At 38.5% G+C, this 20,089-nt stretch overlaps 1 protein-coding gene across 1 annotated transcript; it reads left to right on the top strand.

The window, feature by feature from the left end:
* Positions 1 to 689: 689 nt before the first annotated feature.
* Positions 690 to 18,210, top strand: agtr1b (angiotensin II receptor, type 1b). Its single transcript, XM_062992031.1, has 2 exons — positions 690 to 749; positions 16,805 to 18,210. The coding sequence occupies exon 2, from the start codon at positions 16,923 to 16,925 to the stop codon at positions 18,021 to 18,023; it is 1,101 nt and encodes a 366-aa protein (XP_062848101.1). The 5' UTR covers positions 690 to 749; positions 16,805 to 16,922; the 3' UTR covers positions 18,024 to 18,210.
* Positions 18,211 to 20,089: the final 1,879 nt, after the last annotated feature.

A 20,089-nucleotide genomic window follows, 5' to 3' on the forward strand; every position in this document is an offset into this window, starting at 1 on the left:
TTATTACTGGGGTAAGACAACCAATTGAAAAAAATGATGTTGAGCTTAGGAGGACTTTTGAATACAAACAACCAAATTCCCAGTGATACTAAAGCAGACTCAGATGTTTTTCTGTGCTCCACCACGTCCACTGTATTTGGCCTTGACAGTGCTAAATCCACTAATAAGATTTATGAGTTCAGTTTGAGACGCTTCATGCTTTTCACATTACCAGAAGAGAAGAGAGGTGGAGAGAAGACAGGAAATGACCAGTGAGTGAGGGAGAGTGAGAAACAATGGTGCCAGTAAGATAGGAGGGGTGCGTTTTTGGTGTATGGAGAGGTTGGTTGGTTTTAGCAGTCTGATGCCTCAGGGGTATAGATTGCTCCGTGTGTGTGTGTGTGTGTGTGTGTGTGTGTGTGTGTGTGTGTGTGTGTGTGTGTGTGTGTGTGTGTGTGTGTGTGTGTGTGTGTGTGTGTGTGTGTGTGTGTGTGTGTGTGTGTGTGTGTGTGTGTGTGTGTGTGTGTGTGTGTGTGTGTGTGTGTGCGCGCGCGCGCGCGCGCGCGTATGGAGGTGGTACTGGAATAAATTTGAGGCTTGTATTTATGAGTGTGTGGGTCTGGATTATAGACACGCATGTGCATGTGCATGTGGGTTTATCGAGTGTCCTTATTGTTTATAGGGGCTTTGTGTGTCAATTTAGCTTAAGGGCACATATTTATTTGAAGCTCTTAGTTGGACACTCGACCTGTGGCTCCTTTTTGTAGCAGGTGAGACCTGTTTATGTTTTATCACTTTTGTTGGTGCACAGTTTAAGGACTTTATTGTATGCTAAATATTTTTCATGTCTGTTGCTGTCTTTTATAGTGTGTAACCAGAAGGTAGAGGTACAATTTTTTTATAACCCTCATGATTATGTAAACACTTGCATAAAGTCTTGATTTAAAGACCTTTTTGATAAAAATATATTATACCAAATATTTTGTAACATAAATTTTTACATTGATGCCTTTTTTTTTCAAAAAACTCATGCAGCACAAAATATAATGTTTAAAAGTATTGTTCTATTTACTGTTTCCATCTGAAAAGTTTCATACTGCAGCTTTAAAGTGAATCTGCTCTGGATTAGTTTTATTTGCAGTGACATATTCAGTGTACATATATCTGTTTTAAAGTTTTAAAATTGCAATGTCAGCTAATGCATCCACATGTACTAAAAGTTATTTGCTACTGTTATATACTGTGAAACTTGTGGAGTCATAACATCTGACTCAAAATGTCAAATATTTTTTTTATATACATTAGGGCTTTTTATTGCAACCAAAATGTAATTTTGGGTCATTTTTATAATTTACAACCCCAAATCAGAAAAAGTTGGGACGGCATGGAAAATGCAAATAATAAAAAAACATTACATTTACTTTGACTTTTATTTGATTGCAGACAGGATGAACCTGAGATATTTCATGTTTTATTTGCTCAACTTCATTTCATTTATTAATAAACATCCATTCCTGCATTTCAGACCTGCAACACATTCCAAAAAAAGTTGGGACAGTAAAGCATTTACCTCTTTGTAATGTTGCTATTTCTTTTCACCACACTTAAAATAAGTTTTGGCACCGAGGATACCAAGTGATTTAGTGTTTCAGCTTTTATTTTGTCTCATTCTTCCTGCAAATACATCTTAAGATGTGCAATAGTACGGGGTCGTCGTGGTTGCATTTTTTGTTTCAAAATTCTCCACACATTATTGGGGACAGATCAGGACTGCAGGCAGGCCAGTCCAGTACCCGTACCCTATTCTTCCGCAGCCATGCCTTTGTAATGTGTGCAGCATGTGGTTTTGCATCGTCTTGTTGAAAAATGCATGGACGTTCCTGTAAAAAGATGACGTCTTGAAGGCAGCAAACGTTGCTCTATAATCTCAATGTGCTTTTTTGCATTAATGCTGCCATCACAGATGTGTAAATGACCTTTGCCAAGGGCACTGACACAGCCCCATACCATGACAGACCCTGGCTTTTGGACTTGTTGCTGATAACAGTCTGGATGGTCATTTTCGTCTTTGGTCCGGAGCACAGAGCGTCCATTTTTACAAAAAAAAAGACCTGGAATACTGATTTATCTGACCACAATACATGTTTCCACTGTGTGATGGTCCATCCTAGATGCCTCAGAGCCCAGAGAAGTCGATGCTGCTTCTGGACATGGTTAACATAGTGGCTCATGGTTAAGTTTTAAGTGGTATTTAAGTGGTGCATGTAACTCTGTGTTGTAGTACCCCAAAGTTGGGACAGCATGGGAAATGCAAAAAATAAAATAAAAACTGCCTTTGGGACAGTAAAGCATTTACCTCTTTGTAATGTTGCCATGTCGCCGCTTCTGGACATGGTTAACATAAGGTTTCCTTTTTTCACAGTAAAGTTTTAAGTGGCATTTGTGCATGTAACTCCATATTGTAGTACTTCACAAAGGTTTGCCAAAGTAATCCCTTGCCCATGTGGTTATATCAGCTATTGTTGAGTGCCAGTTCTGGATTCAGTGCCATCTTAGGGTTCGAAGATCACGGGCATTCAGCTTAAGCTTGCACCCTTGACCTTTACGCATTGAAATTACTCCTAATTCCTTAAACCGTTTAATGATATTATGCACTGTAGAGGGAGAAATATTTAAATCCCTTCCAATCTTTCTTTGAGGTACATTGTTTTTAAACATTTCAATCATTTTTTCACACATTTGTTGATAAACTGGAGATCCTCTGATCATCTTTGCTCATCAAAAACTCAGACCCAGTTTTTTCACCTCATTACTAGCCCTAAATTGTCCCCGTCCCAACTTTTTTTGGAATGTGTTGCAGACCTGGAATGCAGGAATGGAGGTAAATTAATAAATGAAATGAAGTTGAGCAGACAAAACATTAAATATTGTGGGTTCAAACTGTCTGCAATCAATCAAACATCAAAGTAAATGTAAGGAACACTGCATTTTTATTTTATTTGCATTTTTTATACTGTCCCAACTTTTTCTGATTTGGGGTTGTGATACCCTGCCCAAAGATTATTTAAAGCTGCTATATTTTACTTGTTCCAAGTTTTTAATCTTATTCATTCATCATTTGTTTTTACTAACTGATCCATTCTGATGAAGAGAAATGCTGTATACATCACCACCCAGATCACTGGTCACAGGGCAGAAATATAAGCTAGACAGGCTGCCAATTCATTACAGGGAAACACTGTCACTCCCTTACTCCCACTTAGGGGCAATTTTGAGCAGCCAATTTACTTTCTGTATTAGGTAGGCATGAGAAATACCAGCGAACCCAGAGGAGATGCTTGTATACATGAAAAGAACATTAAAAAAATCTAACAGACAGTGACTGGAATAAACATCTAATCTAGGTACTTGAGTTGCATTATGCACCATTTACTATACTGTCCCATTCTATCCTATTGCTAACTTAAAGCACAGTTCTTAGGGTATAATCTTGTATTTTGTAAAACAATGTAGGTTTTGCACATTTTGCTTTCTTGTAGCAAAATAATATTAAAAAAAACATTCTTTTTATTTTGTATAATCATTTTACTCAATAATTCTGCAGACATTGGCTTAAAGATTATATCCTAAAGATTGCTATAGCTGCTATCTGTGAAAAATAACTTCACTATAATCTTCACTAACTTTATTTATTTATTTAATTTTTTTAACATCTAAAATTTACACATGAACATTAGAACAAATCAGAACAATGGTTAAATAGAAACAAGCTAGTCATATTTGGGGAGAAAGTGTTAAATGTATGATCCCAGTAACATTATAACCACAGTAAAAAGTATAGTGGTTAGAGTATCATTACATGAGACTGCTTCTCTGCAAACTGCTCTGTAAAATTACATGTCACTGAAGCACTTGAACTAGGATGTTTATTAGAAAAACTCTAGTAACTTGAGCTATTAAAAACGATTCCAAAAGAAAATTGGATCGTTGTTGATTTCTAAAAGCAGTAAAAGCCTACAACAGATTTACAAAATAGTACTTATGTTAGTAATTGTAATTTTTTCACAGGGCATCTAATCAGTAAGCAGAATGATTTACAAAACATAAAAAACAGCTAATGCCTAGTTCACACTACACGATTTTTGCCCTGATTTTAGTCGTCAGGTCGCCACTAGATGTGGCAGCTCGGAAGCAACTCGGCGTTTGCTCGGGGCTCGAAAATCGGCTCGCGATCGCTATGTGTCAACTGTTCAATGACTCGATCGCTCGCAGACTCAAGAAAAATATCTAGCATGTTAAATATCTGGACCTGTCGGCGCCTTAAAATCATGTAGCGTGAAAGGTGTTGCAAGCAGGTTCTAATTGTCTAACGCAAGATACAGAAGGGAAATATTGGGGAGGAGTTATAAATGTGTGGAACAGGGGCATAATATCATTTTTATCAAAATACATCGGCACACAAGCTTTACAGTATCTGTGACCTTATTGTCCACGCCAAACCATAATACCAACGTTGCATTGCAAAAAATGTTTATTTGACCTCCAACTCTCTCTGCAGAATATTTACATTTTCAACATTTAGCAAACACTCTTATTCAGAGTGACATGCAAAAGTGCTTCCATAGTGAACATTATCTTACTCTAGTTTAAGTGAACAACAGTTCAAGAATACAAATCTGCTGAAAACCCTGTTAGAACCAAAGACAATGAGACAGACAAGCCAGCAGACTATCCCCGCTGGCTGTGTAGCCAAACCCACTCCTTCAGCCAGATTCATTTATTTTTCCTACTTGCTGTTACGTTACACATCAGTGCATAAACTTGTTGACGTGCATTTTTGGACATGGTATCACTAAACCCCTTGTCACTTCTTGTGTGTGTTTTTGTGACAAAACATAGTTTGGGAGACCAGACTCGTCTGAGTTTCCTCCCAGTGATAGATCGTGTAGTGTGTGACCCCCTATCGCTGATCAGTCAACTTAAAAGACTCCCGATTACAAGAGATCAAGTTGTGTAGTGTGAACTGTACAGTGATCTGACAGCTCTGAAAGTCATGTAGTGTGAAGTTGGCATAGGAGTACAATACTGCACAGAACTCAAAATCATTTCTGTACTTATCACCTGATAAACTAGATACTAATGCTGTCTAAGATTTTTTAATCATCTGTTTAGAGGGGAATAAACAAATCTAGTAGCTGTGTCTGATCCACTCATACCAGCACAACACTTACTAACACACCACCACCATGTCAGTGTCACTGCAGTGCTGAGAATGATCCACCACCCAAATAATAGCTACTCTGTAGTGGTCCTGTGGGGGTCCTGACCATTGAAGAACAGCATGAAAGGGGGCTAACAAAGCATGCAGAGAAACATATGGACTTCAGTCAGTAATTGTAGAACTACCAAGTGCTCCTATATGGTAAGTGGAGCTGATAAAATGGGCAGTGAGTGTAGAAACAAGGAGGTGGTTTTAATGTTATGGCTGATTGGTGTATATCTTTGGTTTTCTATTTGAACTGAAGAAATGTTTACTGAAAAAGGCATCTATTTAAGTCACTCTAGAGGGGAGCTTCTGATATGTGCTGTAAATGTAAAACGTGAATGTAAATTTACTGCTACATCAACAAAGTGATCATTCCGTAACACCCGTAGTGAAGAGAAAATTAAGGTTTTACAGTGCTCACTGATGTCCTCAGCATCACATCTGCTGCTAAATGCAAGTGGTTATTCTACAGATGTCAGGTCTGTGCTGTGTATTCCTCATCATGATGCAGGAGTAGATAATTGTTTTCATACTGGTCACATTTGTGCTGATGTGATGCATTTTGAGCCCAGTTCTCTGCACTGTGGGAGACTTGGGATTTAATGACTCATTAACTCGGCCATGAAGCACTTTGTTGTGCCTGGCGCCTCTCTCCACCAGATGGTGTTAACAACCGTTGCTTTTAAGAGAAGCGTGGATAGTTTGGTCACTGTTTAGATCTGAACTACATAAAACCTCTCAGATGAAAAGTCACATTGTGTTCTTAGTAGAGTTTGAGGAATTTAATAAATATTTTTAAGATGTTGAAGAGGAATTATGAAGCTCATAGTGTTCTTCGATTGACTGGAGGCTTTGTGATTAGTGGTTGCCCAGTCAGTGCCAGAGGTGTGTAGTTGCAAGCTGGAGTCATATACGACTGTCCAGCTATGACATATTTTATGCAAACTTTGAATTGGCTTCTGGGCAGCTGATATGTTGATTTTAAACTGTTCAAATATTCAAATAATAAAAAGTTAAATCTGTTTTTATTGTATGTCTACAGGTCCTTACCCTAAATGTTAAATATCAGGAGCTATGGGATATTTATTTGCAGAGACTTATTGGGGAAATCATATTTTGCTAAATGTTCTCTAACACTGAAAGAATTGGGGAAATAAATAAATAAATTACACAAGGTTACATACAAAATGTCAGATCATTGATTTGGTAGTATAGAAAGTCCTACAATGTAAATTGACCATTAATAAACCTTTCTATATCCTTATTTGTTATTATAATTAAGTATGACTAATTAAATAGGTCTAGATTGATAGCATAATTAAACAACTATGAAGCAAACCTTGGTAAAAAAAACCATGCCCTTATTCCTAGGGATTTTTTTTCTGGTTGGTCAGATGTAATCCAACATCCACCCAAAAAGCAGGTTTGCCATAAATGTATATATATTAGGGCTGTCAAACGATTAAAATTTTTAATCGCGATTAATCTCAGAATTTCATATAGTTAATCACGATTAATCGCATTAAAAAAAATCTGTGTAAATGTTATAGAAAACAAGGATTTTTAAGTGAAATGTTACAATTAAAATGGTGAACACATTTTATGCTAAATGTACTTATGTTAAAAACTGCTGGGACAAGAGAAAACTGTAAGGGAGTTTATTTACTCACATACTAGGCAGTAAATGTCAGATTGTAGGTTAGAATTTCTCCATCAGCAAACATTGTAGATCAGCGGTGCTTTAGGTGGGATAAGGCGTAGTTATTGTAACAGACTTTTCTGTGGTTGTATCGTGACGATGGTTTGATGGACGTTTCTACACGAAGTGAGTGTGTTTTGACCCTTTGGGGCTTCCATAGTTCATGAACTAACGTGCTCGACTCAGCTTTCCGGTATTCGGTACAGAAGAAGAAGTTAATTAAGTGTAATAAAGTGTTCTGCTCCCGACAACTTGTGAATATAGCGTGTATTTATTTCTTTATTATGCAAGTGCATCACTACCACGATCGGTTACATTATGTTAACAAACCGCAAATGAAAAACGGTGGCAAGTCCGACATTAAAACGTTTGTTCTACCAGTCAAGTGTCAACATGAACTAGAATTTGCGTTAATGGCACTAATTTTTTTAATCGCGTTAAATTGAGGTCGCGTTAATGCGTTATTATCGCGTTAACTTCGACAGCCCTAATATATATACAGTGTATCACAAAAGTGAGTACACCCCTCAAATTTCTGCAAATATTTTATTATATCTTTTCATGGGACAACACTATAGAACTAAAACTTGGATATAACTTAGAGTAGTCAGTGTACAGCTTGTATAGCAGTGTAGATTTACTGTCTTCTGAAAATAACTCAACACACAGCCATTAATGTCTAAATGGCTGGCAACATAAGTGAGTACACCCCACAGTGAACATGTCCAAATTGTGCCCAAAGTGTCAATATTTTGTGTGACCACCATTATTATCCAGCACTGCCTTAACCCTCCTGGGCATGGAATTCACCAGAGCTGCACAGGTTGCTACTGGAATCCTCTTCCACTCCTCCATGATGACATCACGGAGCTGGTGGATGTTAGACACCTTGAACTCCTCCACCTTCCACTTGAGGATGCGCCACAGGTGCTCAATTGGGTTTAGTCCATCACCTTTACCTTCAGCTTCCTCAGCAAGGCAGTTGTCATCTTGGAGGTTGTGTTTGGGGTCGTTATCCTGTTGGAAAACTGCCATGAGGCCCAGTTTTCGAAGGGAGGGGATCATGCTCTGTTTCAGAATGTCACAGTACATGTTGGAATTCATGTTTCCCTGAATGAACTGCAGCTCCCCAGTGCCAGCAACACTCATGCAGCCCAAGACCATGATGCTACCACCACCATGCTTGACTGTAGGCAAGATACAGTTGTCTTGGTACTTCTCACCAGGGCGCCGCCACACATGCTGGACACCATCTGAGCCAAACAAGTTTATCTTGGTCTCGTCAGTCCACAGGGCATTCCAGTAATCCATGTTCTTGGACTGCTTGTCTTCAGCAAACTGTTTGCGGGCTTTCTTGTGCGTCAGCTTCCTTCTGGGATGACGACCATGCAGACCGAGTTGATGCAGTGTGCGGCGTATGGTCTGAGCACTGACAGGCTGACCTCCCACGTCTTCAACCTCTGCAGCAATGCTGGCAGCACTCATGTGTCTATTTTTTAAAGCCAACCTCTGGATATGACACCGAACACGTGGACTCAACTTCTTTGGTCGACCCTGGCGAAGCCTGTTCCGAGTGGAACCTGTCCTGGAAAACCGCTGTATGACCTTGGCCACCATGCTGTAGCTCAGTTTCATGGTGTTAGCAATCTTCTTATAGCCCAGGCCATCTTTGTGGAGAGCAACAATTCTATTTCTCACATCCTCAGAGAGTTCTTTGCCATGAGGTGCCATGTTGAATATCCAGTGGCCAGTATGAGAGAATTGTACCCAAAACACCAAATTTAACAGCCCTGCTCCCCATTTACACCTGGGACCTTGACACATGACACCAGGGAGGGACAACGACACATTTGGGCACAATTTGGACATGTTCACTGTGGGGTGTACTCACTTATGTTGCCAGCTATTTAGACATTAATGGCTGTGTGTTGAGTTATTTTCAGAAGACAGTAAATCTACACTGCTATACAAGCTGTACACTGACTACTCTAAGTTATATCCAAGTTTCATGTCTATAGTGTTGTCCCATGAAAAGATATAATGAAATATTTGCAGAAATGTGAGGGGTGTACTCACTTTTGTGATACACTGTATATATATATATATATATATATATATATATATATATACAGTGTATCACAAAAGTGAGTACACCCCTCACATTTCTGCAAATATTTCATTATTTCAAATATTTCATTATATACATATATATATATATGTATATATATATATATATATATATATATATATATATATATATATACACAGTATATATATATTGTTAAATAAAAATGTTGTTAAATAAATATGTATAGTTGCTGCCAGGCTGCTGCTGCATATGCTACAAGACTCTTGAGGTTTAATGACCCTTTGATCCTAAATCTTTTCCATGACAAATCCTTCCCATCCTGATGCTGAGACAAAGTTCTGCGTGAAAGATTTATATTAGATTTATTATTTACAAATACCACATCTGTAACCAATTTCGCATAAGGAGGCGTTTTAAGAGCGTTTCACTTTGGGAAAAGTGAGCCAGCCCTTGGTAATCCTCATGTAGTAATGCATGTACAGCTCTGGAAAAACAAAGAGACAACTGCAAAATTATAAATTCAATTCATGCTTTAACCATCTAAGAACATTTCTCCCCTTCAACCCTTTTGTGACACTATCCATTTTCTCAGTAAATTACTTTTAAGTGACAGTTCCTGCTTGTTGTCATTTACCATTTACAAAAATAAATTAGAAATAGAATTAGTGTCAAATTTCTGAGGTTCATATTGTATGTTGATTTACTAAAACATTTGTGATCAGGTATCACTATTCATGATGTATTTGTTGTCCTTTGTTCTAATGTACCCTGTGCATATTACATTTTATTACATATATTTAAATGCATGGATGGATGGATGGATGGATGGACAGACAGACAGGCAGACAGGCAGACGATGGATGGAGAGATAGACGGACGGACGGACGGACGGACGGACGGACGGACGGACGGACGGACGGACGGACGGACAGACAGACAGACAGACAGACAGACAGACAGACAGACAGACAGACAGACAGACAGACAGACAGACAGACAGACAGACAGACAGACAGACAGACAGACAGGCAGGCAGGCAGGCAGGCAGGCAGGCAGGCAGGCAGGCAGGCAGGCAAAATTTATAATAGTTTGTAAGTGCATTATTGTTATATACTTATGGAAGAGCATGAGGGCTTGGTAATAATAATAAAAAATTACCCACACAATGTAAGTCATTACTGTAATGTGACTAGTCCTACAGCTTTTTCATGGGGCCTGTGGTAGCCTAGTGGGTAGGGCTTTGGGCTATCAACCGGAAGATTGGCGGTTCAAATCCAGGTTCTGCTATGTAGCCACTGTTGGGTCCTTGAGCAAGGCCCTTAACCCTGTCTGCTGCAGGGGCGCCGTAAGTTGGCTGACCCTGCGCTCTGACATCAGCTTCCAACACCAGCTGGGATATGCGAAGAAAGAATTTCATTGTACTGTACATCTGTATATGTACAGTGTATCACAAAAGTGAGTACACCCCTCACATTTCTGCAGATATTTAAGTATATCTTTTCATGGGACAACACTGACAAAATGACACTTTGACACAATGAAAAGTAGTCTGTGTGCAGCTTATATAACAGTGTAAATTTATTCTTCCCTCAAAATAACTCAATATACAGCCATTAATGTCTAAACCACCGGCAACAAAAGTGAGTACACCCCTTAGTGAAAGTTCCTGAAGTGTCAATATTTTGTGTGACCACCATTATTTCCCAGAACTGCCTTAACTCTCCTGGGCATGGAGTTTACCAGAGGTTTACAGGTTGCCACTGGAATGCTTTTCCACTCCTCCATGACGACATCACGGAGCTGGCGGATATTCGAGACTTTGCGCTCCTCCACCTTCCGCTTGAGAATGCCCCAAAGATGTTCTATTGGGTTTAGGTCTGGAGACATGCTTGGCCAGTCCATCACCTTTACCCTCAGCCTCTTCAATAAAGCAGTGGTCGTCTTAGAGGTGTGTTTGGGGTCATTATCATGCTGGAACACTGCCCTGCGACCCAGTTTCCGGAGGGAGGGGATCATGCTCTGCTTCAGTATTTCACAGTACATATTGGAGTTCATGTGTCCCTCAATGAAATGTAACTCCCCAACACCTGCTGCACTCATGCAGCCCCAGACCATGGCATTCCCACCACCATGCTTGACTGTAGGCATGACACACTTATCTTTGTACTCCTCACCTGATTGCCGTCACACATGCTTGAGACCATCTGAACCAAACAAATTAATCTTGGTCTCATCAGACCATAGGACATGGTTCCAGTAATCCATGTCCTTTGTTGACATGTCTTCACAAACTGTTTGCGGGCTTTCTTGTGTAGAGACTTCAGAAGAGGCTTCCTTCTGGGGTGACAGCCATGCAGACCAATTTGATGTAGTGTGCGGCGTATGGTCTGAGCACTGACAGGCTGACCCCCCACCTTTTCAATCTCTGCAGCAATGCTGACAGCACTCCTGCGCCTATCTTTCAAAGACAGCAGTTGGATGTGACGCTGAGCACGTGCACTCAGCTTCTTTGGACGACCAACGCGAGGTCTGTTCTGAGTGGACCCTGCTCTTTTAAAACGCTGGATGATCTTGGCCACTGTGCTGCAGCTCAGTTTCAGGGTGTTGGCAATCTTCTTGTAGCCTTGGCCATCTTCATGTAGCGCAACAATTCGTCTTTTAAGATCCTCAGAGAGTTCTTTGCCATGAGGTGCCATGTTGGAACTTTCAGTGACCAGTATGAGAGAGTGTGAGAGCTGTACTACTAAATTGAACACACCTGCTCCCTATGCACACCTGAGACCTAGTAACACTAACAAATCACATGACATTTTGGAGGGAAAATGACAAGCAGTGCTCAATTTGGACATTTAGGGGTGTAGTCTCTTAGGGGTGTACTCACTTTTGTTGCCGGTGGTTTAGACATTAATGGCTGTATATTGAGTTATTTTGAGGGAAGAATAAATTTACACTGTTATATAAGCTGCAGACAGACTACTTTTCATTGTGTCAAAGTGTCATTTTGTCAGTGTTGTCCCATGAAAAGATATACTTAAATATCTGCAGAAATGTGAGGGGTGTACTTACTTTTGTGATACACTGTATATATGACAAATAAAGGATATCTTTCTTTCTTTCAATATTGATAATAATAATAATAATAATAATATGATTTATCCATTTTTAGATGAAAACAAATTACAGGGATGCAGATAACCACTTAAATTTTAAATTAAAAGAAGTGAAACACATTTTTGAGCTAGAAAGTAAAAATAATATATTCTGAGAGATTACTGTGGTTGTAAAGTGGTTAGTGGCTCAGCATATCCAACAGGGGTGACATATTGGCACAGAATGGTATCATGCAAGATGGTGTTCTGATGACCTTATTTTGATCCTTTGTCTCTCTTACAGTGTGTAAGTCGTTTGGCATGTTGTTCCTCGTCTTTTTGGCCCTCATAATTCCTCCTTTCTCCCAAAAACATTTGGATAGTGGTCTGGCTACTCTCAACAGATGTCCCTAGCACATTGTGAAATCAGACGGAGCACATTGCATGTCCTTGTTGTGAACACTTGTTCTGTGTTTGGAAGCAGGCCTGGAACATCTGCATGGATACAGGGTCTAGTGCAGGAAACTCAGAGTGTTATATCATATTTATGTTGTTTTTTCCCCCCACCCCAATGTTCTCCCCCTGTAACAAACACCACATCTGTATCCAATAAGAAAGTTGAGGGGTTTTTTTTGCACAAGGAGGCATTTTAGAAGTGTTTCAGTTGGGGGAAAAAATGAGCAAAAAAGGTAATTTAGTGTCATGTAACATTGCATATGCATATATTTATATATATATAAAAATTAAGAGACTGCAAAATTACGAGGGTTCTTCAAAAAGTTTCTGCACTTTTTTAACTCTATTTATAAAGAATGTCAAAAACAAACAACATCACTTTTCTACATAGTCACCTTCTGATGCACTTTTCCCATCGCTGACCAACTTTATAATGCCATCAGCAAAAAAATTTTTTGGTTAAGCACATAGCCACTGATGCACCGCTGCTTTCACATCATCATCACATGAAAATCTTCTTCCCCTTAAAGCTTCTTTGAGCGGTCCAAAAAGGTGGAAATCAGATGGCACTAAATCCAGACTATAAGCTCTCTCTCAGTCTCTTAGATGTGACCAATTACTACGCCTTCCGCCCTCACTGTTATATAAGTGTGGAAACTTTTTAAATATCCCTTGTATATATTTGATTCATGCTATAACCATCTAAGAACTTTTTTTTCTTCTACCTTTTTGTGACGTTAGCTATTTTTCTCAGTAAATTACTTTAACATCACTGCAATTTAGTGGCAGTTCCTGCTTGTTGTCATATACTGTAACATTTACAAAAAAAGAAAATAGTGTCAGATATCTGAGGTTCATTTTATTTTGATTTACTAGAAAGTATGTGATCAGGTATCACTATTTATGTTGTATTTGTTGCTCTTCTTTCCGACGTACCCTGTACAATGGATTTTTATACTGCTTTAAAGTACTAAAACTTATCTTTCTAATAACCAACCAAATCTTTGCCAGCTTTTAAAAAATGAGTGTGTTTGTGAGTTCTATACAAAAACTTTAAATAACATTTTACGTTATTAGACTTTATATTATTTAAATAAAAAAATATCTGTTTTGTTTGTGTTGAGGCTTAATTGTTTTTTTTTGTTGTTTGTCATAATTAATCCATTATTAATCCACAATTAGCTTATTCATATCCAAAATTTATAACCATTTTTTTCAATCAATTTTGTGTTTAAAAAGAAACCATTAAAAGGTGATATAAGCTATGCAATTTAAGCAAATTAGTATCACCAAAGCACACACTTATGCATGGCCAGTACACACCAAACATCCTGCTACTGTCATCAAGGACCTATCCTAAAAACTCTCCTTCAGTTACCATCTGTATGGAGGTTTTCCAGGATATAGTAAACACTGCATTATGTGTAGAAGTAAACAGTGTACGACATACACTATGAGCTAATGGGCTGGTATTTACATTATAATGTTGTCTAAATCCACATCATTAGTACATCCATACAAGTTCATCCAAACCTTGACTATCACCACATATTTGCAATGAAAAGTTTTGTGTTTACCTGATAAGAGAACGCTACTGCACTTTAATAATTAGGATGTTTTGTGCATTAATGTGTGGGATTGTATTTATTGTTTGTGGGTACATAATATGTCCGAATGTTTTGGTTTTGAGTAATAGCAATTGTAACAAAAGAAGAATACTGGACATTGGTTATAGATCACTAGAAGTGAATACACATACAAAAACACACAGATACTGAATAGAAAACCACCAACACAAGTCAAGCTATGAAAAAACACTGCATGACCAAACTGCTAATAACAAAGGATATGGATAAGTAATTAAAAGGTTGCTGGTTCTGGCCCCACATCTGCCCGGTTGCCACGTTTAGCTTGTGAGCAAGACCTCTAACCCTTAAATGCTTGAACTGCATACAGTTACAATTGTAAGTCATTATTACATTATAAATTGAGTTACAATAAAATAAAAAAATAATGTAATACTTCAACTCATAATTAACTCAAAATTGGAAGTGCTTATGAAGAATATTTATAATGAGTACAAATGAAGCTCCATTCCAATAAAGTATATAGTAGGCGATATACTATAATGTAATATATTATATAACCATATATAATATTATAATATAATACAAATTATCAATCTACCTCTTTCTCTCTCTTTGCATACTGTATATATAGTGCCCCATATAATGTTTGAGACCTTTGCTTGACAAATCAATCCAATTAGATGTACATATTCCAGACATTAATTTAAAACACGCAATTTATTACATTATAAGCTTTTATTACATTTGTGTTATTACATTCTGTTCAGTTATTACATTACATGTAGTAATTACATTATGAGTTGCTACATCTGTCCACTAATGTACTGCTGTACATTTAAATATAAAGTTTATTTGGTAAGCCAAGTACTGAGCAGCTTGCTCTTTGAGGTTTCCCTTAATGGGCTAATTAAAGTGCATGTAAACCCAATAATCAAATTATTGTCATAATGTGATTTCCTGCAGTAATTGTACTATGGTTTTCATATAGAGACACTCAATGATTACTTTATATTGCCCTTATATGTAAGTGACTGGGTAAATGAATTTTTTATTTGTAGATTGTCTCCCTGTGTGTGACAATGAATATTACAAAAAATGATTTGAACATTATTCTGCTTACCTAAGACAACGTTTTTATTAGATATTTTAAAATTATGTTTACTGTGTTTTATTGCAAAATTGCATTTCTTAAAAGTCTTCTTTATTATGGTCATCAGTAAAGGTGCACCAGTGATCGGTGGTGGTGCCTTGCTGAGGCTGCTCCACTGTGGTTCATATCAGGTTACAAATTGCTCCAATATCAGCACTAATAAGATTAATTGTCCAACAGAGCTTCTGAGGTGCTGCACCTTTCAGGCAAGAAGGGCTTAAAACATAATGCTATCACGCTGGAGTAGATTAGGACCTAACAAAATTAAACCACATAAAATGATTACTTTTGCCTTGTCACTCTTGGAAATGGTACAAAGAGAGCTGAACACAGTCTTTCTTTCTTCCTTCCTTCCTTCCTTCCTTCCTACCTTTCTACCTACCTACCTACTGTGTAGTAGGTAAGTCATCAGTGATTGTCATTCTTCCCAAGAAAGTTTTACAATTATAAATACTGATCTTTTACTAATATAATTGTTTAACATTATTTTTGTCATTTTTATAGTGCTCTCAAAACAAAAATAGCCATTGTGCAAAGTTACACATCTTATCACCCTCAGTTCAAATAACCTTAAAATGTATATGTACAGAACGTCAATCAAGTTGTAAAATGTCACTATCACATGATGAATGCCATGCTTTTATTTAGAGCATTCAGCAAACACTTTTAACCATATACTTACAGTTGTGACTGAGTACACTGCAAAAAGGTTTTATATCTTATGCGTCGAGTCCACTACTTTCACCTAAGCGCACACTTATGCATGGCCAGTACACACCAAAACATTCTGCTACTGTCAACAAGGTCTTATCTTAAAATGTATTCTTCAGTCACTGTCTGTATAGGCATATTCGTCCTATATCTGCATGGGTTGTAGTTTTCTATCATTTCCCAATAACATGCCAGTAAACTACTAAGTTTGTTAAAATCCCACTAATAACCTGTGGCTTTGCCCAGGGGCCAAACAGTGGCTAGTCCAGTACCTTAACCACTGAACTACCACTGTTTAATCCTGTCCTAAAGTAAAAAAGATCACAAATGTTCCACATTTTCCATCATTTCCTATAATAAGGGTTTCAAACCAGAGCTGTGGGTTTATTCTTCCGAGTAAACATCTTCGATTACTCACAAGTTTCCACTGTCTAGACTCCTAGTGACTCCTGGTGTTTGTTTAGCTGTGTCCTGATTAGAAGTTCACATGCTGAGCTTCAGCCTGATAAACGACAAACATTACTCTGTGTATCTATCACTTTACCTGAACCTCTAAATGCTTAATAGCATAGTCATTCGGGGATACTTTGTAGCCTGCTGTCTTTATTATGGCAGCTCAAATCACTAAATGAAAGCTTTTTCCTTCCGGTCGCATGGTCAATCCAGTCCATAAACACTTTACATTTAACCATCAACCATGATTAGCATGAAGGGATTGCTGTAATGATGTGTCCTCTGTCCTGGCCTGTGATTTACATTTATGTGGTTTTTTATAGGAGAAAGAAGAGGTGGAAGAGTAGTATTCAGCCAGATGTACCCCATGGATTCAGGACCCAGTCAGCAAACCTAGGATCTTGTAACCTTTGAAACCAAGCCAGGTGAAAAGACGTAGAAATGGAGAACATAACAGCAGAATCTACTGTGGTTCCAGTACTGAAATGCAACATGACTGGCACACATGAATTTATCTTCACCGTCATCCCAGTAGTTTATGTCTGCAACTTTGTTATTGGAATTGTAGGTAACAGCATGGTTGTGGCTGTTATCCACAAGTATATGAGGCCAACTGTAGCCAATGTATTTGTTCTCAATTTGGCCATGTCGGACCTCACATTCCTGGTAACAGTGCCCATGTGGGCCACTTTTACTGCTTTGGGCTACCACTGGCCATTTGGAAGCTTCCTGTGTAAGGCCAGTGCTGGCCTGGCTATCTTTAACCTCTACACTAGCATCTTCTTCCTGACAGCACTGAGTGTGGATCGATACCTGGCTATCGTACACCCAGTGGGGTCACGCCACCATCGGACACTGCTCTATGCCCGAATTACCTGTGTTCTGATTTGGATCTTTGCCTTTATTCTAAGTATACCCACTGCCCTAAGCAGGAGCATCTTCAAGATCAAGGACCATGAGTCAACAATCTGTGGTGTCTGGCAGGACAACAAGCAGATTCAAGTCACTATGGTGTCTCTCAGTATCCTTAAAAGTGTACTAGGGTTTCTTGTGCCCTTTCTTGTCATTATTACGTGCTATTGTTTGATGGGTCGCACACTGCTAAGAGCTAAAGGGCTGTTGAGAAGAAGTTCACGTTCCCGAGAAGATGTAACGCTGCGCATGCTAGCCGCTGCTGTGCTGGCCTTTTTTGTATGCTGGGCTCCTCACCAAATCTTGCACTTCATGAATCTTCTGGCAATGCTAGGGGTGTTAAAAGACTGCCACAAACTGGATGTCATTGACACTGCAATGCCATTTAGCATATGCTTGGCCTATTTTAACAGTTCTGTCAACCCTATTTTGTATAGCTCTGTAGGACGTAACTTTCGCAAGAATTTGCTGAGGCTGTTCAACTGTGGTTCATATCAGGTTACAAATCGCTCCAATATCAGCACTAAGATGACTTCTTTGTCCAACAGAGCTTCTGAGGTGCTGCACATTTCAGGCAAGAAGGACTTGGAACATAATGCTTGCACATTGAAAGAGCTTCAATCCACATGAAATGATTACCTTTGCTTTGTCACCTTTGCATTTGAAAATGGTACACAAAGGGGCCTACACGGTGTTGTGCTAAGCTTAATTTTTTTGGTTTATTTATGTTGTACATTGAGTTATTAACCATTTTATTGGGTACATCTACCATGCAGAAGCAATTAGTATGCATGGGTGCCATAGAGGGAGGAAATATAAGGATTATTTTACTAGCCCTGAGTAGAACGGGGCTCCATTCATATTTACATAATTACTAAATGTATCTCCAATCGGCTTTATCCAAATAAAGCAAAATATAAATCGATTTCCTTATTTACTTAAATTACACATGTAAGACTGTAACATCAACTGTACATATATTATTCCAAACTTATTCAAAATTAAATGTTATATTACACATGATGGTCAAGTTAATCTATTACATATACTGTAGATTTCCATGTCCTGATTTACATAGGCATAGAATCTAAAATGCCTGTTGAGTATTTTAAAAAAAGGTCATTTCAAGTATCAGGATCTCTAGATACTAAATGTGAAGGGTGTAAACCATGCTGGGAACTAGATTGGCCAATTTGGCCAGACTTAACTTGTGCCTTAAAACATATTATAATGTAGTTTATATACCTCTGTAAGAGACATGCATGTTATGGTGGTTGAGAATTTGAATAATTTCATTAATTGGGACACATATCTCTTTGTCATTTAATGTTTGTTGTAGGTGTTAATTACATAATTAGTTTTGTAGCAATTCTCTTCAATTTCTAGAGACGTCACTGTGCCAATAGAAAAATTGAATGCCTTTGTCATTTATACATATACAGATGTACAGTACAACAAAATTCTTTTTCCACATATCCCAGCTCGTTTGGATGCTGGGGTCAGAGTGCAGGGTCAGCCATCGTATGGCACCCCTGGAGCAGAGAGGGTTAAGGGTCTTGCTCAAGGGCCCAACAGTGGCTGCATGGCAGAGCTGGGATTCAAACTCTCAACCTTTCAGTTGACAGCCCAAAGCTTCACCCTCTAGGCTACCACTGTCCCCTGTTAAAAGGGCTTGTTCAGCTGCATTCATTATTTTAAGTCATTAGTATTACAATTGGAAAGCTTGCAAATTTCTTAAAAGGTCCTGGAAAGGAGATCATAAACCATACAGAGAAGATTGAACATTTTAAAAAAATCTTCGAAAGAAGATCATAGATTCTATACCAGGAATGTCTGAAGTTATTTCTAACTTGATGTTGCTAAAATGTTGCTAGATTAAGCAGCTAAGATAAGCAGTACAAACACTTAAACAATTATATTGGTCAGGAAATATGTACAGATGGTCAGATGTACTCAAAGAATTACAATGAATTAAGTGCTGCTGAAACACAAGTATAGTTCTCTGCAGCCGAGTAAGCTAAGCTTTACAATGATGATCTTCCTTGACCTTGTAAAGCAAACTTGGGTATAATATTATACATACATAATGAGCAGATTTACTGTATTTGAGTGGTCCAAAAAAACCACCTCCTTGTTTCTACACTCACTGTTTATTTTATTAGCTCCACGTACCATATAGAAGCACTTTGTAGTTCTACAATTACTGACTGTAGTCCATCTGTTTCTCTACATACTTTTTAAGCCTGCTTCCAGGCTGGTATGAGTGGATCAGACACAGCAGCGCTGCTGGAGATTTTAAATACCACGTCCACTCACTGTCCACTCTATTAGACACTCCTACCCAGTCGATCAACCTCGTAGATGTAAAGTCAGAGACGATCACTCATCTATTGATGCTGTTTGAGTTGGTCATCTTCTAGACCCTCAGCAGTGGTCACAAGACACTGCCCACAGGGCGCTGTTGGCTGGATATATTTTTGGTTGGTGGACTGTTCTCAGTCCAGCAGTGACAGTGAGGTATTTAAAATTTCCAGCAGCGCTGCTGTGTCTGATCCACTCATACCAGCACAACACACACTAACACACCACCACCATGTCAGTGTCACTGCAGTGCTGAGAATGATCCACCACCCAAATAATACCTACTCAGTGGTGGTCCTGGGAGAGTCCTGACCATTAAAGAACAGCCTAAAAGA

This window comes from Trichomycterus rosablanca, chromosome 3 (assembly GCF_030014385.1).
Source record: "Trichomycterus rosablanca isolate fTriRos1 chromosome 3, fTriRos1.hap1, whole genome shotgun sequence".
Classification (NCBI taxonomy): Eukaryota; Metazoa; Chordata; class Actinopteri; order Siluriformes; family Trichomycteridae; genus Trichomycterus; species Trichomycterus rosablanca.